The sequence below is a fragment of the Scyliorhinus torazame genome, chromosome 11, assembly GCF_047496885.1.
Source record: "Scyliorhinus torazame isolate Kashiwa2021f chromosome 11, sScyTor2.1, whole genome shotgun sequence".
Classification (NCBI taxonomy): domain Eukaryota; kingdom Metazoa; phylum Chordata; class Chondrichthyes; order Carcharhiniformes; family Scyliorhinidae; genus Scyliorhinus; species Scyliorhinus torazame.
In genome coordinates this window covers 256,989,772-257,017,727 of record NC_092717.1, presented here as the reverse complement: position 1 = coordinate 257,017,727, position 27,956 = coordinate 256,989,772, and the positions used below count along the sequence as shown (strand labels likewise).

Below are 27,956 nucleotides of genomic sequence, written 5' to 3'. Positions count from 1 at the left end.
GGGATTCAGGGTGATTTAGCAGTTTGGATCAGAAATTGGCTAGCTGTAAGAAGACAGAGGGTGGTGGTTGATGGGAAATGTTCAGATTGGAGTCCAGTTACTAGTGGTGTACCACAAGGATCTGTTTTGGGGCCACTGCTGTTTGTCATTTTTATAAATGGCCTGGAGGAGGGCGTGGAAGGATGGGTGAGTAAATTTGCAGATGACACTAAAGTCGGTGGAGTTGTGGACAGTGCGGACGGATGTTACAAGTTACAGAGGGACATAGATAAGCTGCAGCGCTGGGCTGAGAGGTGGCAAATGGAGTTTAATGCAGAAAACTGTGAGGTGATTCATTTTGGAAGGAATAACAGGAAGACAGAGTACTGGGCTAATGGTAAGATTCTTGGCAGTGTGGATGAGCAGAGATCTCGGTGTCCATGTACATAGATCCCTGAAAGTTGCCACCCAGGTTGAGAGGGTTATTAAGAAGGCGTATGGTGTATTAGCTTTTATTGGTAGAGGGATTGAGTTTAGGAGCCATGAGGTCATGTTGCAGCTGTACAAAACTCTGGTACGGCCGCATTTGGAGTATTGCGTGCAATTCTGGTCGCCGCATTATAGGAAGGATGTGGAAGCATTGAAAAGGGTGCAGAGGAGATTTACCAGAATGTTGCCTGGTATGGAGGGAAGATCTTATGAGGAAAGGCTGAGGGACTTGAGGCTGTTTTCGTTAAAGAGAAGAAGGTTAAGAGGTGACTTAATTGAGGCATACAAGATGATCAGAGGATTGGATAGGGTGGACAGTGAGAGCCTTTTTCCTCGGATTGTGATGACTAGCACGAGGGGACATAGCTTTAAATTGAGGGGAGATAGATATAGGACAGATGTCAGAGGTAGGTTCTTTACTCAGAAAGTAGTAAGGGCGTGGAATGCCCTGCCTGTAACAGTAGTGGACTCGCCAACACGAAGGGCATTCAAATGATCATTGGATAGACATATGGACAATAAGGGAATAGTGTCGATGGGCTTTAGAGTGGTTTCACAGGTCGGCGCAACATCGAGGGCCGAAGGGCCTGTACTGCGCTGTAATGTTCTATGTACACAGAGCCCATCCCAATAGTGGACACACAGTTCATCCCCCAATAGTGTAAACAGGCCCACCCCCCAAATAGTGTAGACTGAGCCCGCCCCCCCAATAGTGAACACCGAGCCCACCCCCCAATAGTGAACACCGAGCCCATCCCCCAATAGTGAACACCGAGCCCATCCCCCAATAGTGAACACCGAGCCCACCCCCCAATAGTGAACACCGAGCCCGTCCCCCAGTAGTGAACACCGAGCCCGTCCCCCAATAGTGAACACCGAGTCCATCCCCCAATAGTGAACACCGAGCCCATCCCCCAATAGTGAACACCGAGCCCATCCCCCAATAGTGAACACCGAGCCCATCCCCCAATAGTGAACACCGAGCCCATCCCCCAATAGTGAACACCGAGCCCATCCCCCAATAGTGAACACCGAGCCCATCCCCCAAGTGAACACCGAGCCCATCCCCCAATAGTGAACACCGAGCCCATCCCCCAATAGTGAACACCGAGCCCATCCCCCAATAGTGAACACCGAGCCCATCCCCAATAGTGAACACCGAGCCCATTCCCCAATAGTGAACACCGAGCCCATCCCCCAATAGTGAACACTGAGCCCATCCTCCTCAATAGGGAGGGGTCAATGACCAGGGGGCAGAGATTGAAGGTGAGGGGCAGGAGGGTTAGAGGGGATGTGAGGGAAACCCTTTCCCCCAGAGGGGGTGGGAGTCTGGAACTCGCTGCCTGAAAGGGGGGTGGAGGCAGAGACCCTCAGAACATTCCAGAAGTATTTAGATGTGCATCGTGATCGGAGGGCAGACACGGCTATGGGCCCAGTGCTGGGAAATGGGATTAGAATAGTTAGGGGGTTGGTGACCAGCGCAGACTCGATGGGCTGAAGGGCCTTTTCTGTGCTGTACGATTCTCTGACTATAACACGAATAGTGAGTGCAGAGCTCACCCCAAAATAGTGAAACCAGAGCCCATCCCCCAATCGTGAACATGCAGCCTACTCCTACAATAGTGACCACAAAGCCTACCCCATTCCTATAGTGAACATGGAGCCCACCCACCCCCACTAACAGTGGACACACAGTCTCGTTCCACTCTCCTAATTTAGGGCCATTCGGATAATAGTCTGCCTTCTCGTTTTTACTACCAAAGCGGATAACCTTGGTTACAAAGAGGGACTGTAATGGTTACAGAGCGGGACAGTAATGGTTACAGAGTGGGACAGTAATGGTTACAGAGTGGGACTGTAATGGTTACAGAGCGGGACTGTAATGGTTACAGAGCGGGACTGTGTTGATTACAGAGCGGGACTGTGTTGATTACAGAGCGGGACTGTGGTGATTACGGAGCGGGACTGTGGTGATTACGGAGCGGGACTGTGGTGATTACGGAGCGGGACTGTGGTGATTACGGAGCGGGACTGTGGTGATTACGGAGCGGGACTGTAATGGTTACAGAGCGGGACTGTAATGGTCACAGAGTGGGACTGTAATGGTTACAGAGCGGGACTGTAATGGTTACAGAGCGGGACTGTGGTGATTACGGAGCGGGACTCTAATGGTTACAGAGCAGGACTGTAATGGTTACAGAGTGGGACTGTAATGGTTACAGAGCGGGACTGTGGTGATTACGGAGCGGGACTCTAATGGTTACAGAGCGGGACTGTAATGGTTACAGAGCGGGACTGTGGTGATTACGGAGCAGGACTGTAATGGTTACAGAGCGGGACTGTAATGGTTACAGAGCGGGACTGTGGTGATTACGGAGCGGGACTCTAATGGTTACAGAGCGGGACTCTAATGGTTACAGAGCGGGACTGTGGTGATTACGGAGCGGGACTCTAATGGTTACAGAGCGGGACTCTAATGGTTACAGAGCAGGACTGTAATGGTTACAGAGCGGGACTGTGGTGATTACGGAGCGGGACTCTAATGGTTACAGAGCGGGACTCTAATGGTTACAGAGCAGGACTGTAATGGTTACAGAGTGGGACAGTAATGGTTACAGAGTGGGACTGTAATGGTTACAGAGTGGGACTGTAATGGTTACAGAGCGGGACTGTGGTGATTACGGAGCGGGACTCTAATGGTTACAGAGCAGGACTGTAATGGTTACAGAGTGGGACTGTAATGGTTACAGAGCGGCACTGTGATTTATTCTGTTTGTCTCCTGCCCACAGTACCTGTCATCATGGTGAGTGGATGTGCAGTGGTGACCCTTGCGAACACCCCCCCCAATGCCTGGACTCCGAGTTTCCCTGTCACAGTGGCCGCTGTATCCCGAAGATGTGGGTCTGTGACAATGAAGATGATTGTGGAGACGGCTCCGACGAATTCTGTGTGCCGACATGTGACGCGCAACACTTCCAATGTACGAATGGTCAGTGTGTAACACAGACAGACCGCTGTAATGGCCGTCCGGATTGCACTGACCGCTCAGATGAGAAGGACTGCCCAGCCCCCGCCTGCACAGACAATGAGTTCCGCTGTGGGAATGGACGATGTATTCTTGCTCAGCAAGTCTGTGATGGAAAGCTCGATTGTGGATTCTCAGATCATTCTGATGAATCAGGTAAAGGGAGAAATTGTGAAAATGCAGACACCGAGGCCGGGATTCTGCGGTATCCGGTGGATGGGCCGTACCTGCGGCAAAGAGGCGTGGACCGGCCCGGCATCGGGCCGCCTGCAAGGTGCAGAATGCTCCACACCTTCGGGGGCTAGGCTGGCGCTGGAGTGATTGGTGGCCCCGAAGGGCCTCCGCCGCCCGGCACGAGCTGGCGCCTGCGCAGGAGCACCGCGTGTTCACAGAACCGCTGCCGTGATCCCCCCGCAGGAGCACCGCGTGTCTGCGGAACCGCTGCCGTGATCCCCGCGCAGGAGCACCGCGTGTTCACAGAACCGCTGCCGTGATCCCCGCGCAGGAGCACCGCGTGTCTGCGGAACCGCTGCCGTGATCCCCCCGCAGGAGCACCGCGTGTCTGCAGAACCGCTGCCGTGATCCCCGCGCAGGAGCACCGCGTGTCCGCGGAACCGCTGCCGTGATCCCCGCGCAGGAGCACCGCGTGTCCGCGGAACCGCTGCCGTGATCCCCGCGCAGGAGCACCGCGTGTCTGCAGAACCGCTGCCGTGATCCCCGCGCAGGAGCACCGCGTGTCCGCGGAACCGCTGCCGTGATCCCCGCGCAGGAGCACCGCGTGTCTGCAGAACCGCTGCCGTGATCCCCGCGCAGGAGCACCGCGTGTCCACAGAACCGCTGCCGTGATCCCCGCGCAGGAGCACCGCGTGTCTGCAGAACCGCTGCCGTGATCCCCGCGCAGGAGCACCGCGTGTCCGCGGAACCGCTGCCGTGATCCCCGCGCAGGAGCACCGCGTGTTCGCAGAACCGCTGCCGTGATCCCCGCGCAGGAGCACCGCGTGTTCGCAGAACCGCTGCCGTGATCCCCGCGCAGGAGCACCGCGTGTTCGCAGAACCGCTGCCGTGATCCCCGCGCAGGAGCACCGCGTGTTCGCAGAACCGCTGCCGTGATCCCCGCGCAGGAGCACCGCGTGTTCGCAGAACCGCTGCCGTGATCCCCGCGCAGGAGCACCGCGTGTTCGCAGAACCGCTGCCGTGATCCCCGCGCAGGAGCACCGCGTGTTCGCAGAACCGCTGCCGTGATCCCCGCGCAGGAGCACCGCGTGTTCGCAGAACCGCTGCCGTGATCCCCGCGCAGTCGCAGGGGGTTTCTTCTCCGCGCCGGCCGTGGCAGAGCCGGACACGGGCCCCCATGGCGCAGGCCCGCCCGCAGATCGGTGGGCCCCGATCGCGGGCCAGGCCACCGTGGGGGCTCCCCCCCCAGGGGCCGGATTCCCACGTGCCCCCCCCAGGGGCCGGATTCCCACGTGCCCCCCCCAGGGGCCGGATTCCCACGTGCCCCCCCAGGGGCCGGATTCCCACGTGCCCCCCCCCCCCCAGGGGCCGGATTCCCACGTGCCCCCCCCAGGGGCCGGATTCCCACGTGCCCCCCCAGGGGCCGGATTCCCACGTGCCCCCCCCCCAGGGGCCGGATTCCCACGTGCCCCCCCCAGGGGCCGGATTCCCACGTGCCCCCCCCCCCAGGGGCCGGATTCCCACGTGCCCCCCCCCCCCCCAGGGGCCGGATTCCCACGTGCCCCCCCCCAGGGGCCGGATTCCCACGTGCCCCCCCCCCCCCCAGGGGCCGGATTCCCACGTGCCCCCCCCCCCCAGGGGCCGGATTCCCACGTGCCCCCCCCCAGGGGCCGGATTCCCACGTGCCCCCCCCCCCCCAGGGGCCGGATTCCCACGTGCCCCCCCCCAGGGGCCGGATTCCCACGTGCCCCCCCCCAGGGGCCGGATTCCCACGTGCCCCCCCCCCCCAGGGGCCGGATTCCCACGTGCCCCCCCAGGGGCCGGATTCCCACGTGCCCCCCCCCCCCCAGGGGCCGGATTCCCACGTGCCCCCCCCAGGGGCCGGATTCCCACGTGCCCCCCCAGGGGCCGGATTCCCACGTGCCCCCCCCCCAGGGGCCGGATTCACATGTGCCCCCCCCCTCCCTGGGGCCGGATTCCCACGTGCCCCCCCCAGGGGCCGGATTCCCACGTGCCCCCCCCCCAGGGGCCGGATTCCCACGTGCCCCCCCCCCCCCCCCAGGGGCCGGATTCCCACGTGCCCCCCCCAGGGGCCGGATTCCCACGTGCCCCCCCCCCCCCAGGGGCCGGATTCCCACGTGCCCCCCCCCCCCAGGGGCCGGATTCCCACGTGCCCCCCCCCCAGGGGCCGGATTCCCACGTGCCCCCCCCCCCCAGGGGCCGGATTCCCACGTGCCCCCCCCCCAGGGGCCGGATTCCCACGTGCCCCCCCCAGGGGCCGGATTCCCACGTGCCCCCCCCCCCAGGGGCCGGATTCCCACGTGCCCCCCCCAGGGGCCGGATTCCCACGTGCCCCCCCCCCCAGGGGCCGGATTCTCACGTGCCCCCCCCCCCCCAGGGGCCGGATTCGGGCGGCCGCTCTGCCCATCGAGGACCGGAGAATCGCCGGGGGGGGGGGGCACTGCCAACGGCCCCCAATCGACGCGGCGCGATCCCCGCCCCGGCCGAACATCGAATTCAACAACTTCAGATGATCAGCCCCACCTCGACCCACTTATTTTCATCCCATTCATTTTAACCGTCTTTTACCATTTCTTTCTGTCTTAATATATATTTAATCCCCCCCCCCCCCTATCTTATCCACCTTTCCTTAACCTTTCTCCTCTTTGCTTCCCCCTTCCCCACATCTACAGTTCATCCTCTGATGTTAGTTTCCCTGCTGTTTGACCTTTCACACCATTTGTCCTCTCTGGGGACTGCCATTCGCACTTTCCCATTAGCACCCGGTTTCGCTGGGTTTCTGTGGCTATGACTCATAAGAACATAAGAACTAGGAGCAGGAGTCGGCCATCTGGCCCCTCGAGCCTGCTCCACCATTCAATGAGATCATGGCTGATCTTTTGTGGACTCAGCTCCACTTTCCGGCCCAAACACCATAACCCTTAATCCCTTTATTCTTCAAAAAACTATCTATCTTTATCTTAAAAACATTTAATGAAGGAGCCTCTACTGCTTCACTGGGCAAGGAATTCCATAGATTCACAACCCTTTGGGTAAAGAAGTTCCTCCTAAACTCCGTCCTAAATCTACTTCCCCTTATTTTGAGGCTATGCCCCCTAGTTCTGCTTTCACCCGCCAGTGGAAACAACCTGCCCGCATCTATCCTATCGATTCCCTTCATAATTGTATATGTTTCTATAAGATCCGCCCTCATCCTTCTAAATTCCAACGAGTACAGTCCCAGTCTACTCAACCTCTCCTCGTAATCCAACCCCTTCAGCTCTGGGATTAACCTGGCGCTGGATTAACAGACACAGAGAGTGGGGGAGACACAGACACAGAGAGTGTGGGATGGACGGACACAGACACAGAAAATGTGGGGGGGGGACACAGACACAGAGTGTGGCGGGGGGAGACACAGACACCGAGAGTGTGGGGGGGACACAGACACAGTGTGTGGGGGGGACACAGACACAGACTCAGAGTGGGTGGCGGGGGGAGACACAGACACCGAGAGTGTGGGGGACACACACACCGAGAGTGTGGGGGGGGGGGAGACACAGACAACGAGAGTGTGGGGGGGACACAGGCACAGAGAGTTTCTGGGGGGGACACAGACACAGTGTGTGGGTGGGACACAGACACAGTGTGTGGGGGGGGGGAACACAGACACAGTGTGTGGGGGGGACACAGACACAGTGTGTGGGGAGGGCACAGACACAGAGAGTGGGGGGGGACACAGACACAGAGAGTGTGGGGGGACACAGACACAGAGTGTGGGGGACACAGACACAGTGTGTGGGGAGGGCACAGACACAGAGAGTGGGGGGGGACACAGACACAGAGAGTGTGGGGGGACACAGACACAGAGTGTGGGGGACACAGACACAGAGTGTGGGGGACACAGACACAGACATAGAGAGTGTGGGGGAGGGACAGACACCGATTGGGGGGTGACACAGACACCGAGAGTGTGGGGGGGACACAGACTCAGACACAGAGAGTGTGGGGGGGGGGACACAGACACCGAGAGTGTGGGGGGGACACAAACACCGATTGGGGGGGGGACACAGACACCGAGAGTGTGGGGGGGGGACACAGACACAGTGTGTGGGGGGGACACAGACAGTGTGTGGGGAGGACACAGACACCAAGAGTGTGGGGGGGACACAGACACCGGTTGGGGGGGACACAGACACCAAGAGTGTGGGGGGGACACAGACACCGATTGGGGGGAACACAGACACAGAGTGTTGGGGGGGAGCACAGACACAGAGAGTGTGGGGGGGGGACACAGACACAGAGTGTGGGGGGGGGAACACAGACACAGAGAGTGTGGGGGGGGACACAGACACGGAGTGTGGGGGGGGGAACACAGACACAGAGAGTGGGGGGGGGACACAGACACAGAGAGTGGGGGGGGTCACAGACACCGAGAGTGTGGGGGGGACACAGACACAGAGTGTGGGGGGGGGGACACAGACACAGAGAGTGGGGGGGACACAGACACAGAGAGTGTGGGGGGGGGACACAGACACAGAGTGGGGGGGACACAGACACAGAGTGTGGGGGGGGGACACAGACACAGAGTGGGGGGGACACAGACACAGAGTGTGGGGGGGGAACACAGACACAGAGAGTGGGGGGGACACAGACACAGAGAGTGTGGGGGGGGGACACAGACACAGAGTGGGGGGGACACAGACACAGAGTGTGGGGGGGGGACACAGACACAGAGTGGGGGGGACACAGACACAGAGTGTGGGGGGGGAACACAGACACAGAGAGTGGGGGGGGACAGACACAGAGAGTGTGGGGGGGGGCACAGACACAGAGTGTGGGGGGGGGAACACAGACACAGAGAGTGGGGGGGACACAGACACAGAGAGTGTGGGGGGGGGACACAGACACAGAGTGTGGGGGGGGGGACACAGACACAGAGTGGGGGGGACACAGACACAGAGTGTGGGGGGGGGAACACAGTCACAGAGAGTGGGGGGGGACAGACACAGAGAGTGTGGGGGGGGCACAGACACAGAGTGTGGAGGGGGTGGGGGACACAGACACATTGTCGGGGGGACGCAGACATAGACACAGTGTCGGGGGGACGCAGACACAGACTCAGAGACTGGAATGGAGTCGGGGGGGGGGGGGGGGGTCTGTCTGCAGATATCCTGAGCAGCGGAACATGCAGCAGTCAGACAGACAGATGCAACATTCAGATCGATCTCAGCTCTTGTGTATCCTCGCTCCACCTTCCCAGTTTGGTTCGGCAATGTTTAATTCCCTTCTCCAGTCTCTGCCGTAAGCGGGTCTGACCCACAGCTCCATGGGGGACGGCACTGTGCACAGTGGTTAGCACTGTTGCTTCACAGCACCATGACCTCCGTCATGGGGAGGGAAACTGGGATGGCCCAGAATCCACACGATTGGGAACCGGGCTTGAACCCCAGTGTGACCCACACCTATCACCAAGGGGTCCGCGTTGCGATGGTAACCTCCACTTTTACATTGACGGTGAAGTCCACAGTTACGAACACTGATGATAGAGGCTCCAATCTTCATTCCCAACCATTGGTTGACAAGGACCCTCTCCCGCTCTTCACATCTACCTCTGTTGGCAGAATGTACAGCTCACACTGACCCACACGCTGCCTGAGAGACAGGGAGCTCCCACTGACCCACACGCTGCCTGAGAGACAGAGAGCTCCCACTGACCCAGACGCTGCCTGAGAGACAGAGAGCTCCCACTGACCCAGACGCTGCCTGAGAGACAGAGAGCTCCCACTGACCCACACGCTGCCTGAGAGACAGAGAGCTCCCACTGACCCACACGCTGCCTGAGAGACAGGGAGCTCCCACTGACCCACACGCTGCCTGAGAGACAGAGAGCTCCCACTGACCCACACGCTGCCTGAGAGACAGGAAGCTCCCACTGACCCACACGCTGCCTGAGAGACGGGGAGCTCCCACTGACCCACATGCTGCCTGAGAGACAGAGAGCTCCCACTGACCCACACGCTGCCTGAGAGACAGGGAGCTCCCACTGACCCACACGCTGCCTGAGAGACAGAGAGCTCCCACTGACCCACACGCTGCCTGAGAGACAGGAAGCTCCCACTGACCCACACGCTGCCTGAGAGACGGGGAGCTCCCACTGACCCACACGCTGCCTGAGAGACAGAGAGCTCCCACTGACCCACACTCTCCCTGAGAGACAGAGAGCACCCACTGACCCACACGCTGCCTGAGAGACGGGGAGCTCCCACTGACCCACACGCTGCCTGAGAGACAGGGAGCTCCCACTGACCCACACGCTGCCTGAGAGACAGGGAGCTCCCACTGACCCACACGCTGCCTGAGAGACAGAGAGCTCCCACTGACCCACACGCTGCCTGAGAGACGGGGAGCTCCCACTGACCCACACGCTGCCTGAGAGACAGAGAGCTCCCACTGACCCACACGCTCCCTGAGAGACAGAGAGCACCCACTGACCCACACGCTGCCTGAGAGACGGGGAGCTCCCACTGACCCACACGCTGCCTGAGAGACAGGGAGCTCCCACTGACCCACACGCTGCCTGAGAGACGGGGAGCTCCCATTGACCCACACGCTCCCTGAGAGACAGAGAGCACCCACTGACCCACACGCTGCCTGAGAGACAGGGAGCTCCCCACTGACCCACACGCTGCCTGAGAGACAGGGAGCTCCCACTGACCCACACGCTGCCTGAGAGACAGGGAGCTCCCCACTGACCCACACGCTGCCTAGAGACAGGGAGCTCCCCACTGACCCACACGCTGCCTGAGAGACAGGGAGCTCCCACTGACCCACACGCTGCCTGAGAGACGGGGGGCTCCCACTGACCCACACGCTGCCTCAGAGACAGAGAGCTCCCCACTGACCCACACGCTGCCTGAGAGACAGAGAGCTCCGACTGACCCAGACGCTGCCTGAGAGACAGGGAGCTCCCACTGACCCACACGCTGCCTGAGAGACGGGGAGCTCCCACTGACCCACACGCTCCCTGAGAGACAGAGAGCTCCCACTGACCCACACGCTGCCTGAGAGACGGGGAGCTCCCACTGACCCACACGCTGCCTGAGAGACAGAGAGCTCCGACTGACCCAGACGCTGCCTGAGAGACAGGGAGCTCCCACTGACCCACACGCTGCCTGAGAGACGGGGAGCTCCCACTGACCCACACTCTGCCTGAGAGACAGAGAGCTCCCACTGACCCACACGCTGCCTGAGAGACAGAGAGCTCCCACTGACCCACACGCTGCCTGAGAGACAGAGAGCTCCCACTGACCCAGACGCTGCCTGAGAGACAGAGAGCTCCCACTGACCCACACGCTGCCTGAGAGACAGAGAGCTCCCACTGACCCACACGCTGCCTGAGAGACAGGGAGCTCCCACTGACCCACACGATGCCTGAGAGACAGAGAGCTCCCACTGACCCACACGCTGCCTGAGAGACAGAGAGCTCCCACTGACCCACATGCTGCCTGAGAGACAGGGAGCTCCCACTGACCCACACGCTGCCTGAGAGACGGGGAGCTCCCACTGACCCACACGCTGCCTGAGAGACAGAGAGCTCCCCACTGACCCACACGCTGCCTGAGAGACAGGGAGCTCCCACTGACCCACACGCTGCCTGAGAGACAGAGAGCTCCCACTGACCCACATGCTGCCTGAGCGACAGAGTGCTCCCACTGACCCACACGCTGCCTGAGAGACCGAGAGCTCCCACTGACCCACACGCTGCCTGAGAGACAGAGAGCTCCCACTGACCCACACGCTGCCTGAGAGACGGGGGGCTCCCACTGACCCACACGCTGCCTCAGAGACAGAGAGCTCCCACTGACCCACACGCTGCCTGAGAGACAGAGAGCTCCCACTGACCCAGACGCTGCCTGAGAGACAGAGAGCTCCCACTGACCCACACGCTGCCTCAGAGACAGAGAGCTCCCACTGACCCACACGCTGCCTGAGAGACAGGGAGCTCCCACTGACCCACACGCTGCCTGAGAGACGGGGGGCTCCCACTGACCCACACGCTGCCTGAGAGACGGGGAGCTCCCACTGACCCACACGCTGCCTGAGAGACAGAGAGCTCCCACTGACCCACACGCTGCCTGAGAGACAGAGAGCTCCCACTGACCCACACGCTGCCTGAGAGACAGGGAGCTCCCACTGACCCACACGCTGCCTGAGAGACGGGGGGCTCCCACTGACCCACACGCTGCCTGAGAGACGGGGAGCTCCCACTGACCCACACGCTGCCTGAGAGACAGAGAGCTCCCACTGACCCACACGCTGCCTGAGAGACAGGGAGCTCCCACTGACCCACACGATGCCTGAGAGACAGAGAGCTCCCACTGACCCACACGCTGCCTGAGAGACAGGGAGCTCCCCTCTGACCCACACGCTGCCTGAGAGACGGGGAGCTCCCACTGACCCACACGCTGCCTGAGAGACAGGGAGCTCCCACTGACCCACACGCTGCCTGAGAGACGGGGAGCTCCCACTGACCCACACGCTGCCTGAGAGACAGAGAGCTCCCACTGACCCACACGCTGCCTGAGAGACGGGGAGCTCCCACTGACCCACACGCTGCCTGAGAGACAGAGAGCTCCCACTGACCCACACGCTGCCTGAGAGACAGAGAGCTCCCACAGACTCACACGCTGCCTGAGAGACAGAGAGCTCCCAATGACCCACATGCTGCCTGAGAGACAGAGAGCTCCCACTGACCCACACGCTGCCTGAGAGACAGGGAGCTCCCACTGACCCACACGCTGCCTGAGAGACGGGGAGCTTCCCACTGACCCACACACTGCCTGAGAGACGGGGAGCTTCCCACTGACCCACACGCTGCCTGAGAGACAGAGAGCTCCCCACTGACCCACACGCTGCCTGAGAGACAGAGAGCTCCCACTGACCCACACGCTGCCTGAGAGACAGAGAGCTCCCACTGACCCACATGCTGCCTGAGAGACAGGGAGCTCCCATTGACACACACGCTGCCTGAGAGACAGGGAGCTCCCACTGACCCACGCGCTGCCTGAGAGACGGGGAGCTCCCATTGACCCACACGCTGCCTGAGAGACAGGGAGCTCCCACTGACCCACACGCTGCCTGAGAGACAGAGAGCTCCCACTGACCCACACGCTGCCTGAGAGACGGGGAGCTCCCTCTGACCCACACGCTGCCTGAGAGACAGAGAGCTCCCCACTGACCCACACGCTGCCTGAGAGACGGGGAGCTCCCACTGACCCGCACGCTGCCTGAGAGACAGAGAGCTCCCACTGACCCACACGCTGCCTGAGAGACAGAGAGCTCCCACTGACCCACACGCTGCCTGAGAGACGGGGGGCTCCCACTGACCCACACGCTGCCTGAGAGACAGAGAGCTCCCACTGACCCACACGCTGCCTGAGAGACAGAGAGCTCCCACTGACCCACACGCTGCCTGAGAGACAGGGAGCTCCCACTGACCCACACGCTACCTGAGAGACAGGGAGCTCCCACTGACCCACATGCTGTCTGAGAGACGGGGAGCTCCCACTGACCAACACGCTACCTGAGAGACAGGGAGCTCCCACTGACCCACACGCTGCCTGAGAGACAGAGAGCTCCCACTGACCCACACGCTACCTGAGAGACAGGGAGCTCCCACTGACCCACACGCTGCCTGAGAGACGGGGAGCTCCCACTGACCCACACGCTGCCTGAGAGTCAGGGAGCTCCCACTGACCCACACGCTGCCTGAGAGACGGGGAGCTCCCACTGACCCACACGCTGCCTGAGAGACGGGGAGCTCCCACTGACCCACACGCTGCCTGAGAGTCAGGGAGCTCCCACTGACCCACACGCTGCCTGAGAGACAGAGAGCTCCCACTGACCCACACGCTGCCTGAGAGATGGGGAGCTCCCACTGACTCACACGCTGCCTGAGAGACAGAGAGCTCCCACTGACCCACACGCTGCCTGAGAGAGGGGGAGCTCCCACTGACCCACACGCTGCCTGAGAGACGGGGAGCCCCCACTGACCCACACGTTGCCTGAGAGACAGAGAGCTCCCCACTGACCCACACGCTGCCTGAGAGATGGGGAGCTCCCACTGACCCACACGCTGCCTGAGAGACAGAGAGCTCCCACTGACCCACACGCTGCCTGAGAGACGGGGAGCTCCCACTGACCCACACGCTGCCTGAGAGACAGGGAGCTCCCACTGACCCACACGCTGCCTGAGAGACAGAGAGCTCCCCACTGACCCACACGCTGCCTGAGAGACGGGGAGCTCCCCTCTGACCCACACGCTGCCTGAGAGACGGGGGGCTCCCACTGACCCACACGCTCCCTGAGAGACAGGGAGCTCCCACTGACCCACACGCTGCCTGAGAGACAGAGAGCTCCCACTGACCCACACGCTGCCTGAGAGACAGGGAGCTCCCACTGACCCACACGCTGCCTGAGAGACAGAGAGCTCCCACTGACCCACACGCTGGCTGAGAGACGGGGAGCTCCCACTGACCCACACGCTGCCTGAGAGATGGGGAGCTCCCACTGACCCACACGCCTCCTAAAAAACGGAGAGCTCCCACTGACCCACACGCTGCCTGAGAGACAGAGAGCTCCCACTGACCGACACGCTGCCTGAGAGACAGAGAGCTCCCACTGACCCACACGCTGCCTGAGAGACGGGGGGCTCCCACTGACCCACACGCTGCCTGAGAGACGGGGGGCTCCCACTGACCCACACGCTGCCTGAGAGACAGAGAGCTCCCACTGACCCACACGCTGCCTGAGAGACGGGGGGCTCCCACTGACCCACACGCTGCCTGAGAGACAGAGAGCTCCCACTGACCCACACGCTGCCTGAGAGACAGAGAGCTCCCCACTGACCCACACGCTGCCTGAGAGACGAGGAGCTCCCACTGACCCACACGCTGCCTGAGAGACAGAGAGCTCCCCACTGACCCACACGCTGCCTGAGAGACAGAGAGCTCCCACTGACCCACACGCTGCCTGAGAGACAGAGAGCTCCCACTGACCCACACGCTGCCTGAGAGACAGAGAGCTCCCACTGACCCACACGCTGCCTGAGAGACAGAGAGCTCCCACTGACCCACACGCTGCCTGAGAGACGGGGAGCTCCCCTCTGACCCACACGCTGCCTGAGAGACGGGGGGCTCCCACTGACCCACACGCTGCCTGAGAGACAGAGACCTCCCACTGACCCACAGGCTGCCTGAGAGACAGAGAGCTCCCACTGACCCACACGCTGCCTGAGAGACAGGGAGCTCCCACTGACCCACACGCTGCCTGAGAGACGGGGAGCTCCCACTGACCCACACGCTGCCTGAGAGACGGGGAGCTCCCCCCTGACCCACACGCTGCCTGAGAGACGGGGAGCTCCCACTGACCCACACGCTGCCTGAGAGACAGAGAGCTCCCCACTGACCCACACGCTGCCTGAGAGACGGGGAGCTCCCCTCTGACCCACACGCTGCCTGAGAGACAGAGAGCTCCCACTGACCCACACGCTGCCTGAGAGACAGAGAGCTCCCACTAACACACACGCTGCCTGAGAGACGGGGAGCTCCCACTGACCCACACGCTGCCTGAGAGACGGGGAGCTCCCACTGACCCACACGCTGCCTGAGAGACAGAGAGCTCCCCACTGACCCACACGCTGCCTGAGAGACGGGGAGCTCCCCTCTGACCCACACGCTGCCTGAGAGACAGAGAGCTCCCACTGACCCACACGCTGCCTGAGAGACAGGGAGCTCCCACTGACCCACACGCTGCCTGAGAGACAGGGAGCTCCCACTGACCCACACGCTGCCTGAGAGACAGAGAGCTCCCACTGACCCACACGCTGCCTGAGAGACGGGGAGCTCCCACTGACCCACACGCTGCCTGAGAGACAGAGAGCTCCCCACTGACCCACACGCTGCCTGAGAGACAGAGAGCTCCCACTGACGCACACGCTGCCTGAGAGACGGGGAGCTCCCACTGACCCACACGCCTCCTGAAAAACGGAGAGCTCCCACTGACCCACACGTTGCCTGAGAGACAGAGAGCTCCCACTGACCCACACGCTGCCTGAGAGACAGAGAGCTCCCACTGACCCACACGCTGCCTGAGAGACAGAGAGCTCCCACTGACCCACACGCCTCCTGAAAAACGGAGAGCTCCCACTGACCCACACGCTGCCTGAGAGACACAGAGCTCCCACTGACCCACACGCTGCCTGAGAGACACAGAGCTCCCACTGACCCACACGCTGCCTGAGAGACAGGGACCTCCCACTGACCCACACGCTGCCTGAGAGACAGAGAGCTCCCACTGACCCACACGCTGCCTGAGAGACGGGGGGCTCCCACTGACCCACACGCTGCCTGAGAGACAGAGAGCTCCCACTGACCCACACGCTGCCTGAGAGACGGGGAGCTCCCACTGACCCACACGCTGCCTGAGAGACAGGGAGCTCCCACTGACCCAAACGCTGCCTGAGAGACAGAGAGCTCCCCACTGACCCACATGCTGCCTGAGAGACGGGGAGCTCCCACTGACCCACACGCTGCCTGAGAGACAGAGAGCTCCCACTGACCCACACGCTGCCTGAGAGACGGGGAGCTCCCACTGACCCACACGCTGCCTGAGAGACGGGGGGCTCCCACTGACCCACACGCTGCCTGAGAGACAGAGAGCTCCCACTGACCCACACGCTGCCTGAGAGACAGAGAGCTCCCACTGACCCACACGCTGCCTGAGAGACAGAGAGCTCCCCACTGACCCACACGCTGCCTGAGAGACGGGGAGCTCCCACTGACCCACACGCTGCCTGAGAGACCGAAAGCTCCCACTGACCCACACGCTGCCTGAGAGAAGGGGAGCTCCCACTGACCCACACGCTGCCTGAGAGACAGGGAGCTCCCACTGACCCACACGCTGCCTGAGAAACGGGGAGCTCCCACTGACCCACACGCTGCCTGAGAGACAGGGAGCTCCCACTGACCCACACGCTGCCTGAGAGACGGGGGGCTCCCACTGACCCACACGCTGCCTGAGAGACAGAGAGCTCCCACTGACCCACACGCTGCCTGAGAGACAGGGAGCTCCCACTGACCCACACGCTGCCTGAGAGACAGAGAGCTCCCACTGACCCACACGCTGCTGAGAGACAGAGAGCTCCCACTGACCCACACGCTGCCTGAGAGTCGGGGAGCTCTCACTGACCCACACGCTGCCTGAGAGACAGAGAGCTCCCACTGACCCACACGCTGCCTGAGAGACAGAGAGCTCCCACTGACCCACACGCTGCCTGAGAGACAGAGAGCTCCCCACTGACCCACACGCTGCCTGAGAGACGGGGAGCTCCCACTGACCCACACGCTGCCTGAGAGACAGAGAGCTCCCACTGACCCACACGCTGCCTGAGAGACAGGGAGGTCCCACTGACCCACACGCTGCCTGAGAAACGGGGAGCTCCCACTGACCCACACGCTGCCTGAGAGACAGAGAGCTCCCACTGACCCACACGCTGCCTGAGAGACAGAGAGCGCCCCTCTGACCCACACGCTGCCTGAGAGACAGGGAGCTCCCACTGACCCACACGCTGCCTGAGAGACGGGGGGCTCCCACTGACCCACACGCTGCCTGAGAGACAGAGAGCTCCCACTGACCCACACGCTGCCTGAGAGACAGGGAGCTCCCACTGACCCACACGCTGCCTGAGAGACAGAGAGCTCCCACTGACCCACACGCTGCCTGATAGACGGGGAGCTCCCACTGACCCACACGCTGCCTGAGAGACAGAGAGCTCCCATTGACCCACACGCTGCCTGAGAGACAGAGAGCTCCCACTGACCCACACGCCTCCTGAAAAACGGAGAGATCCCACTGACCCACACGCTGCCTGAGAGACGGGGGGCTCCCACTGACCCACACGCTGCCTGAGAGACAGAGAGCTCCCACTGACCCACACGCTGCCTGAGAGACGGGGAGCTCCCACTGACCCACACGCTGCCTGAGAGACAGAGAGCTCCCACTGACCCACACGCTGCCTGAGAGACGGGGGGCTCCCACTGACCCACACGCTGCTGAGAGACAGAGAGCTCCCACTGACCCACACGCTGCCTGAGAGACGGGGAGCTCCCACTGACCCACACGCTGCCTGAGAGACAGAGAGCTCCCATTGACCCACACGCTGCCTGAGAGACAGAGAGCTCCCACTGACCCACACGCTGCCTGAGAGACAGAGAGCTCCCCACTGACCCACACGCTGCCTGAGAGACGAGGAGCTCCCACTGACCCACACGCTGCCTGAGAGACAGAGAGCTCCCCACTGACCCACACGCTGCCTGAGAGACAGAGAGCTCCCACTGACCCACACGCTGCCTGAGAGACAGAGAGCTCCCACTGACCCACACGCTGCCTGAGAGACAGAGAGCTCCCACTGACCCACACGCTGCCTGAGAGACAGAGAGCTCCCACTGACCCACACGCTGCCTGAGAGACGGGGAGCTCCCCTCTGACCCACACGCTGCCTGAGAGACGGGGGGCTCCCACTGACCCACACGCTGCCTGAGAGACAGAGAGCTCCCACTGACCCACAGGCTGCCTGAGAGACAGAGAGCTCCCACTGACCCACACGCTGCCTGAGAGACAGGGAGCTCCCACTGACCCACACGCTGCCTGAGAGACGGGGAGCTCCCACTGACCCACACGCTGCCTGAGAGACGGGGAGCTCCCCCCTGACCCACACGCTGCCTGAGAGACGGGGAGCTCCCACTGACCCACACGCTGCCTGAGAGACAGAGAGCTCCCCACTGACCCACACGCTGCCTGAGAGACGGGGAGCTCCCCTCTGACCCACACGCTGCCTGAGAGACAGAGAGCTCCCACTGACCCACACGCTGCCTGAGAGACAGAGAGCTCCCACTAACCCACACGCTGCCTGAGAGACGGGGAGCTCCCACTGACCCACACGCTGCCTGAGAGACGGGGAGCTCCCACTGACCCACACGCTGCCTGAGAGACAGAGAGCTCCCCACTGACCCACACGCTGCCTGAGAGACGGGGAGCTCCCCTCTGACCCACACGCTGCCTGAGAGACAGAGAGCTCCCACTGACCCACACGCTGCCTGAGAGACAGGGAGCTCCCACTGACCCACACGCTGCCTGAGAGACAGGGAGCTCCCACTGACCCACACGCTGCCTGAGAGACAGAGAGCTCCCACTGACCCACACGCTGCCTGAGAGACGGGGAGCTCCCACTGACCCACACGCTGCCTGAGAGACAGAGAGCTCCCCACTGACCCACACGCTGCCTGAGAGACAGAGAGCTCCCACTGACGCACACGCTGCCTGAGAGACGGGGAGCTCCCACTGACCCACACGCCTCCTGAAAAACGGAGAGCTCCCACTGACCCACACGTTGCCTGAGAGACAGAGAGCTCCCACTGACCCACACGCTGCCTGAGAGACACAGAGCTCCCACTGACCCACACGCTGCCTGAGAGACACAGAGCTCCCACTGACCCACACGCCTCCTGAAAAACGGAGAGCTCCCACTGACCCACACGCTGCCTGAGAGACACAGAGCTCCCACGGACCCACACGCTGCCTGAGAGACACAGAGCTCCCACTGACCCACACGCTGCCTGAGAGACAGGGAGCTCCCACTGACCCACACGCTGCCTGAGAGACAGAGAGCTCCCACTGACCCACACGCTGCCTGAGAGACGGGGGGCTCCCACTGACCCACACGCTGCCTGAGAGACAGAGAGCTCCCACTGACCCAAACGCTGCCTGAGAGACAGGGAGCTCCCCTCTGACCCACACGCTGCCTGAGAGACGGGGAGCTCCCACTGACCCACACGCTGCCTGAGAGACAGAGAGCTCCCCACTGACCCACATGCTGCCTGAGAGACGGGGAGCTCCCACTGACCCACACGCTGCCTGAGAGACAGAGAGCTCCCACTGACCCACACGCTGCCTGAGAGACGGGGGGCTCCCACTGACCCACACGCTGCCTGAGAGACAGAGAGCTCCCACTGACCCACACGCTGCCTGAGAGACAGAGAGCTCCCACTGACCCACACGCTGCCTGAGAGACAGAGAGCTCCCCACTGACCCACACGCTGCCTGAGAGACGGGGAGCTCCCACTGACCCACACGCTGCCTGAGAGACCGAGAGCTCCCACTGACCCACACGCTGCCTGAGAGAAGGGGAGCTCCCACTGACCCACACGCTGCCTGAGAAACGGGGAGCTCCCACTGACCCACACGCTGCCTGAGAGACAGGGAGCTCCCACTGACCCACACGCTGCCTGAGAGACGGGGGGCTCCCACTGACCCACACGCTGCCTGAGAGACAGAGAGCTCTCACTGACCCACACGCTGCCTGAGAGACAGGGAGCTCCCACTGACCCACACGCTGCCTGAGAGACAGAGAACTCCCACTGACCCACACGCTGCTGAGAGACAGAGAGCTCCCACTGACCCACACGCTGCCTGAGAGTCGGGGAGCTCTCACTGACCCACACGCTGCCTGAGAGACAGAGAGCTCCCACTGACCCACACGCTGCCTGAGAGACAGAGAGCTCCCCACTGACCCACACGCTGCCTGAGAGACGGGGAGCTCCCACTGACCCACACGCTGCCTGAGAGACAGAGAGCTCCCACTGACCCACACGCTGCCTGAGAGACAGGGAGGTCCCACTGACCCACACGCTGCCTGAGAAACGGGGAGCTCCCACTGACCCACACGCTGCCTGAGAGACAGAGAGCTCCCACTGACCCACACGCTGCCTGAGAGACAGAGAGCGCCCCTCTGACCCACACGCTGCCTGAGAGACAGGGAGCTCCCACTGACCCACACGCTGCCTGAGAGACGGGGGGCTCCCACTGACCCACACGCTGCCTGAGAGACAGAGAGCTCCCACTGACCCACACGCTGCCTGAGAGACAGGGAGCTCCCACTGACCCACACGCTGCCTGAGAGACAGAGAGCTCCCACTGACCCACACGCTGCCTGAGAGACGGGGAGCTCCCACTGACCCACACGCTGCCTGAGAGACAGAGAGCTCCCATTGACCCACACGCTGCCTGAGAGACAGAGAGCTCCCACTGACCCACACGCCTCCTGAAAAACGGAGAGCTCCCACTGACCCACACGCTGCCTGAGAGACACAGAGCTCCCACTGACCCACACGCTGCCTGAGAGACACAGAGCTCCCACTGACCCACACGCTGCCTGAGAGACAGGGAGCTCCCACTGACCCACACGCTGCCTGAGAGACAGAGAGCTCCCACTGACCCACACGCTGCCTGAGAGACGGGGGGCTCCCACTGACCCACACGCTGCCTGAGAGACAGAGAGCTCCCACTGACCCAAACGCTGCCTGAGAGACAGGGAGCTCCCCTCTGACCCACACGCTGCCTGAGAGACGGGGAGCTCCCACTGACCCACACGCTGCCTGAGAGACAGAGAGCTCCCCACTGACCCACATGCTGCCTGAGAGACGGGGAGCTCCCACTGACGCACACGCTGCCTGAGAGACAGAGAGCTCCCACTGACCCACACGCTGCCTGAGAGACGGGGGGCTCCCACTGACCCACACGCTGCCTGAGAGACAGAGAGCTCCCACTGACCCACACGCTGCCTGAGAGACAGAGAGCTCCCACTGACCCACACGCTGCCTGAGAGACAGAGAGCTCCCCACTGACCCACACGCTGCCTGAGAGACGGGGAGCTCCCACTGACCCACACGCTGCCTGAGAGACCGAGAGCTCCCACTGACCCACACGCTGCCTGAGAGAAGGGGAGCTCCCACTGACCCACACGCTGCCTGAGAAACGGGGAGCTCCCACTGACCCACACGCTGCCTGAGAGACAGGGAGCTCCCACTGACCCACACGCTGCCTGAGAGACGGGGGGCTCCCACTGACCCACACGCTGCCTGAGAGACAGAGAGCTCTCACTGACCCACACGCTGCCTGAGAGACAGGGAGCTCCCACTGACCCACACGCTGCCTGAGAGACAGAGAGCTCCCACTGACCCACACGCTGCTGAGAGACAGAGAGCTCCCACTGACCCACACGCTGCCTGAGAGTCGGGGAGCTCTCACTGACCCACACGCTGCCTGAGAGACAGAGAGCTCCCACTGACCCACACGCTGCCTGAGAGACAGAGAGCTCCCCACTGACCCACACGCTGCCTGAGAGACGGGGAGCTCCCACTGACCCACACGCTGCCTGAGAGACAGAGAGCTCCCACTGACCCACACGCTGCCTGAGAGACAGGGAGGTCCCACTGACCCACACGCTGCCTGAGAAACGGGGAGCTCCCACTGACCCACACGCTGCCTGAGAGACAGAGAGCTCCCACTGACCCACACGCTGCCTGAGAGACAGAGAGCGCCCCTCTGACCCACACGCTGCCTGAGAGACAGGGAGCTCCCACTGACCCACACGCTGCCTGAGAGACGGGGGGCTCCCACTGACCCACACGCTGCCTGAGAGACAGAGAGCTCCCACTGACCCACACGCTGCCTGAGAGACAGGGAGCTCCCACTGACCCACACGCTGCCTGAGAGACAGAGAGCTCCCACTGACCCACACGCTGCCTGAGAGACGGGGAGCTCCCACTGACCCACACGCTGCCTGAGAGACAGAGAGCTCCCATTGACCCACACGCTGCCTGAGAGACAGAGAGCTCCCACTGACCCACACGCCTCCTGAAAAACGGAGAGATCCCACTGACCCACACGCTGCCTGAGAGACGGGGGGCTCCCACTGACCCACACGCTGCCTGAGAGACAGAGAGCTCCCACTGACCCACACGCTGCCTGAGAGACGGGGAGCTCCCACTGACCCACACGCTGCCTGAGAGACAGAGAGCTCCCACTGACCCACATGCTGCCTGAGAGACGGGGGGCTCCCACTGACCCACACGCTGCTGAGAGACAGAGAGCTCCCACTGACCCACACGCTGCCTGAGAGACGGGGAGCTCCCACTGACCCACACGCTGCCTGAGAGACAGAGAGCTCCCATTGACCCACACGCTGCCTGAGAGACAGAGAGCTCCCACTGACCCACACGCCTCCTGAAAAACGGAGAGATCCCACTGACCCACACGCTGCCTGAGAGACAGTGAGCTCCCATTGACCCACACGCTGCCTGAGAGACGGGGGGCTCCCACTGTCCCACACGCTGCCTGAGAGACAGAGAGCTCCCACTGACCCACACGCTGCCTGAGAGACAGAGAGCTCCCACTGACCCACACTCTGCCTGAGAGACGGGGGGCTCCCACTGACCCACACGCTGCCTGAGAGACAGAGAGCTCCCACTGACCCACACGCTGCCTGAGAGACAGAGAGCTCCCACTGACCCACACGCTGCCTGAGAGACGGAGAGCTCCCACTGACCCACACGCTGCCTGAGAGACAGGGAGCTCCCACTGACCCACACGCTGCCTGAGAGACAGAGAGCTCCCACTGACCCACACGCTGCCTGAGAGACAGAGAGCTCCCCTCTGACCCACACGCTGCCTGAGAGACGGGGAGCTCCCACTGACCCACACGCTGCCTGAGAGACGGGGAGCTCCCACTAACCCACACGATGCCTGAGAGACAGAGAGCTCCCCACTGACCCACACGCTGCCTGAGAGACAGAGAGCTCCCACTGACCCACACGCTGCCTGAGAGACATAGAGCTCCCCACTGACCCACACGCTGCCTGAGAGACGGGGGGCTCCCACTGACCCACACGCTGCCTGAGAGACAGAGAGCTCCCACTGACCCACACGCTGCCTGAGAGACAGGGAGCTCCCACTGACCCACACGCTGCCTGAGAGACGGGGAGCTCCCCCCTGACCCACACGCTGCCTGAGAGACGGGGAGCTCCCACTGACCCACACGCTGCCTGAGAGACGGGGAGCTCCCCCCTGACCCACACGCTGCCTGAGAGACAGAGAACTCCCACTGACCCACACGCTGCCTGAGAGACAGAGAGCTCCCACTGACCCACACGCTGCCTGAGAGACGGGGAGCTCCCACTGACCCACACGCTGCCTGAGAGACGGGGAGCTCCCCACTGACCCACACGCTGCCTGAGAGACGGGGAGCTCCCACTGACCCACACGCTGCCTGAGAGACGGGGAGCTCCCACTGACCCACACGCTGCCTGAGAGACGGGGAGCTCCCCCCTGACCCACACGCTGCCTGAGAGACGGGGAGCTCCCCCCTGACCCACACGCCGCCTGAGAGACAGGGAGCTCCCACTGACCCACACTCTGCCTGAGAGACAGAGAGCTCCCACTGACCCACACGCTGCCTGAGAGACGGGGGGCTCCCACTGACCCACACGCTGCCTGAGAGACAGGGAGCTCCCACTGACCCACACGCTGCCTGAGAGACGGGGAGCTCCCACTGACCCACACGCTGCCTGAGAGACCGGGAGCTCCCACTGACCCACATGCTGCCTGAGAGACAGAGAGCTCCCACTGACCCACACGCCTCCTGAAAAACGGAGAGCTCCCACTGACCCACACGCTGCCTGAGAGACAGAGAGCTCCCACTGACCCACACGCTGCCTGAGAGACGGAGAGCTCCCACTGACCCACACGCTGCCTGAGAGACAGAGAGCTCCCACTGACCCACACGCTGCCTGAGAGACAGAGAGCTCACCTCTGACCCACACGCTGCCTGAGAGACGGGGAGCTCCGACTGACCCACACGCTGCCTGAGAGACAGAGAGCTCCCCACTGACCCACACGCTGCCTGAGAGACAGAGAGCTCCCACTGACCCACACGCTGCCTGAGAGACAGGGAGCTCCCCACTGACCCACACGCTGCCTGAGAGACAGGGAGCTCCCACTGACCCACACGCTGCCTGAGAGACGGGGAGCTCCCACTGACCCACACGCTCCCTGAGAGACAGAGAGCTCCCACTGACCCACACGATGCCTGAGAGACAGAGCGCTCCCCACTGACCCACACGCTGCCTGAGAGACAGAGAGCTCCCACTGACCCACACGATGCCTGAGAGACAGAGAGCTCCCCACTGACCCACACGCTGCCTGAGAGACAGAGAGCTTCCACTGACCCACACGCTGCCTGAGAGACGGGGGGCTCCCACTGACCCACACGCTGCCTGAGAGACAGAGAGCTCCCACTGACCCACACGCTGCCTGAGAGACGGGGAGCTCCCACTGACCCACACGCTGCCTGAGAGACGGGGAGCTCCCACTGACCCACACGCTGCCTGAGAGACAGGGAGCTCCCACTGACCCACACGCTGCCTGAGAGACGGGGAGCTCCCACTGACCCACACGCTGCCTGAGAGACGGTGAGCTCCCCCCTGACCCACACGCTGCCTGAGAGACGGGGAGCTCCCACTGCCCCACACACTGCCTGAGAGACAGAGAGCTCCCACTGACCCACACGCTGCCTGAGAGACAGAGAGCTCCCACTGACCCACACGCTGCCTGAGAGACAGAGAGCTCCCACTGACCCACACGCTGCCTGAGAGACGGGGAGCTCCCACTGACCCACACGCTGCCTGAGAGACGGTGAGCTCCCCTCTGACCCACACGCTGCCTGAGAGACAGAGAGCTCCCCACTGACCCACTCGCTGCCTGAGAGACGGGGAGCTTCCCACTGACCCACACGCTGCCTGAGAGACGGGGAGCTCCCACTGACCCACACGCTGCCTGAGAGACAGGGAGCTCCCACTGACCCACACGCTGCCTGAGAGACAGAGAGCTCCCCACTGACCCACACGCTGCCTGAGAGTCAGAGAGCTCCCACTGACCCACACGCCTCCTGAAAAACGGAGAGCTCCCACTGACCCACACGCTGCCTGAGAGACACAGAGCTCGCACTGACCCACACGCTGCCTGAGAGACAGAGAGCTCCCACTGACCCACACGCTGCCTGAGAGACAGGGAGCTTCCACTGACCCACACGCTGCCTGAGAGACAGAGAGCACCCACTGACCCACACGCTGCCTGAGAGACGGGGGGCTCCCACTGACCCACACGCTGCCTGAGAGACAGAGAGCTCCCACTGACCCACACACTGCCTGAGAGACAGGGAGCTCCCCTCTGACCCACACGCTGCCTGAGAGACGGGGAGCTCCCACTGACCCACACGCTGCCTGAGAGACAGAGAGCTCCCCACTGACCCACACGCTGCCTGAGAGACGGGGAGCTCCCACTGACCCACACGCTGCCTGAGAGACGGGGGGCTCCCACTGACCCACACGCTGCCTGAGAGACAGAGAGCTCCCACTGACCCACACGCTGCCTGAGAGACAGAGAGCTCCCACTGACCCACACGCTGCCTGAGAGACAGAGAGCTCCCCACTGACCGACACGCTGCCTGAGAGACGGGGAGCTCCCATTGACCCACACGCTGCCTGAGAGACAGAGAGCTCCCACTGACCCACACGCTGCCTGAGAGACGGGGAGCTCCCACTGACCCACACGCTGCCTGAGAGACAGGGAGGTCTCACTGACCCACACGCTGCCTGAGAAACGGGGAGCTCCCACTGACCCACACGCTGCCTGAGAGACAGAGAGCTCCCACTGACCCACACGCTGCCTGAGAGACGGGGAGCTCCCACTGACCCACACGCTGCCTGAGAGACAGAGAGCTCCCACTGACCCACACGCCTCCTGAAAAACGGAGAGCTCCCACTGACCCACACGCTGCCTGAGAGACAGAGAGCTCCCACTGACCCACACGCTGCCTGAGAGACGGAGAGCTCCCACTGACCCACACGCTGCCTGAGAGACAGAGAGCTCCCACTGACCCACACGCTGCCTGAGAGACAGAGAGCTCACCTCTGACCCACACGCTGCCTGAGAGACGGGGAGCTCCGACTGACCCACACGATGCCTGAGAGACAGAGAGCTCCCCACTGACCCACACGCTGCCTGAGAGACAGAGAGCTCCCACTGACCCACACGCTGCCTGAGAGACAGGGAGCTCCCCACTGACCCACACGCTGCCTGAGAGACAGGGAGCTCCCACTGACCCACACGCTGCCTGAGAGACGGGGAGCTCCCACTGACCCACACGCTCCCTGAGAGACAGAGAGCTCCCACTGACCCACACGATGCCTGAGAGACAGAGCGCTCCCCACTGACCCACACGCTGCCTGAGAGACAGAGAGCTCCCACTGACCCACACGATGCCTGAGAGACAGAGAGCTCCCCACTGACCCACACGCTGCCTGAGAGACAGAGAGCTCCCACTGACCCACACGCTGCCTGAGAGACATAGAGCTCCCCACTGACCCACACGCTGCCTGAGAGACGGGGGGCTCCCACTGACCCACACGCTGCCTGAGAGACAGAGAGCTCCCACTGACCCACACGCTGCCTGAGAGACGGGGAGCTCCCACTGACCCACACGCTGCCTGAGAGACGGGGAGCTCCCACTGACCCACACGCTGCCTGAGAGACAGGGAGCTCCCACTGACCCACACGCTGCCTGAGAGACGGGGAGCTCCCACTGACCCACACGCTGCCTGAGAGACGGTGAGCTCCCCCCTGACCCACACGCTGCCTGAGAGACGGGGAGCTCCCACTGCCCCACACACTGCCTGAGAGACAGAGAGCTCCCACTGACCCACACGCTGCCTGAGAGACAGAGAGCTCCCACTGACCCACACGCTGCCTGAGAGACAGAGAGCTCCCACTGACCCACACGCTGCCTGAGAGACGGGGAGCTCCCACTGACCCACACGCTGCCTGAGAGACGGTGAGCTCCCCTCTGACCCATACGCTGCCTGAGAGACAGAGAGCTCCCCACTGACCCACTCGCTGCCTGAGAGACGGGGAGCTTCCCACTGACCCACACGCTGCCTGAGAGACGGGGAGCTCCCACTGACCCACACGCTGCCTGAGAGACAGGGAGCTCCCACTGACCCACACGCTGCCTGAGAGACAGAGAGCTCCCCACTGACCCACACGCTGCCTGAGAGTCAGAGAGCTCCCACTGACCCACACGCCTCCTGAAAAACGGAGAGCTCCCACTGACCCACACGCTGCCTGAGAGACACAGAGCTCCCACTGACCCACACGCTGCCTGAGAGACAGAGAGCTCCCACTGACCCACACGCTGCCTGAGAGACAGTGAGCTCCCACTGACCCACACGCTGCCTGAGAGACAGAGAGCACCCACTGACCCACACGCTGCCTGAGAGACGGGGGGCTCCCACTGACCCACACGCTGCCTGAGAGACAGAGAGCTCCCACTGA

The 27,956-nt window shown here is 62.7% G+C and overlaps 1 protein-coding gene across 1 annotated transcript in view; it reads left to right on the top strand.

The window, feature by feature from the left end:
- sspo (SCO-spondin) overlaps positions 1-27,956 on the top strand; it is a 1,206,999-nt gene that overhangs the window by 290,474 nt on the left and 888,569 nt on the right. The window contains 1 exon segment of the mRNA XM_072468611.1: positions 3,259-3,650. Coding sequence (XP_072324712.1) covers positions 3,259-3,650 — 392 coding nt within the window.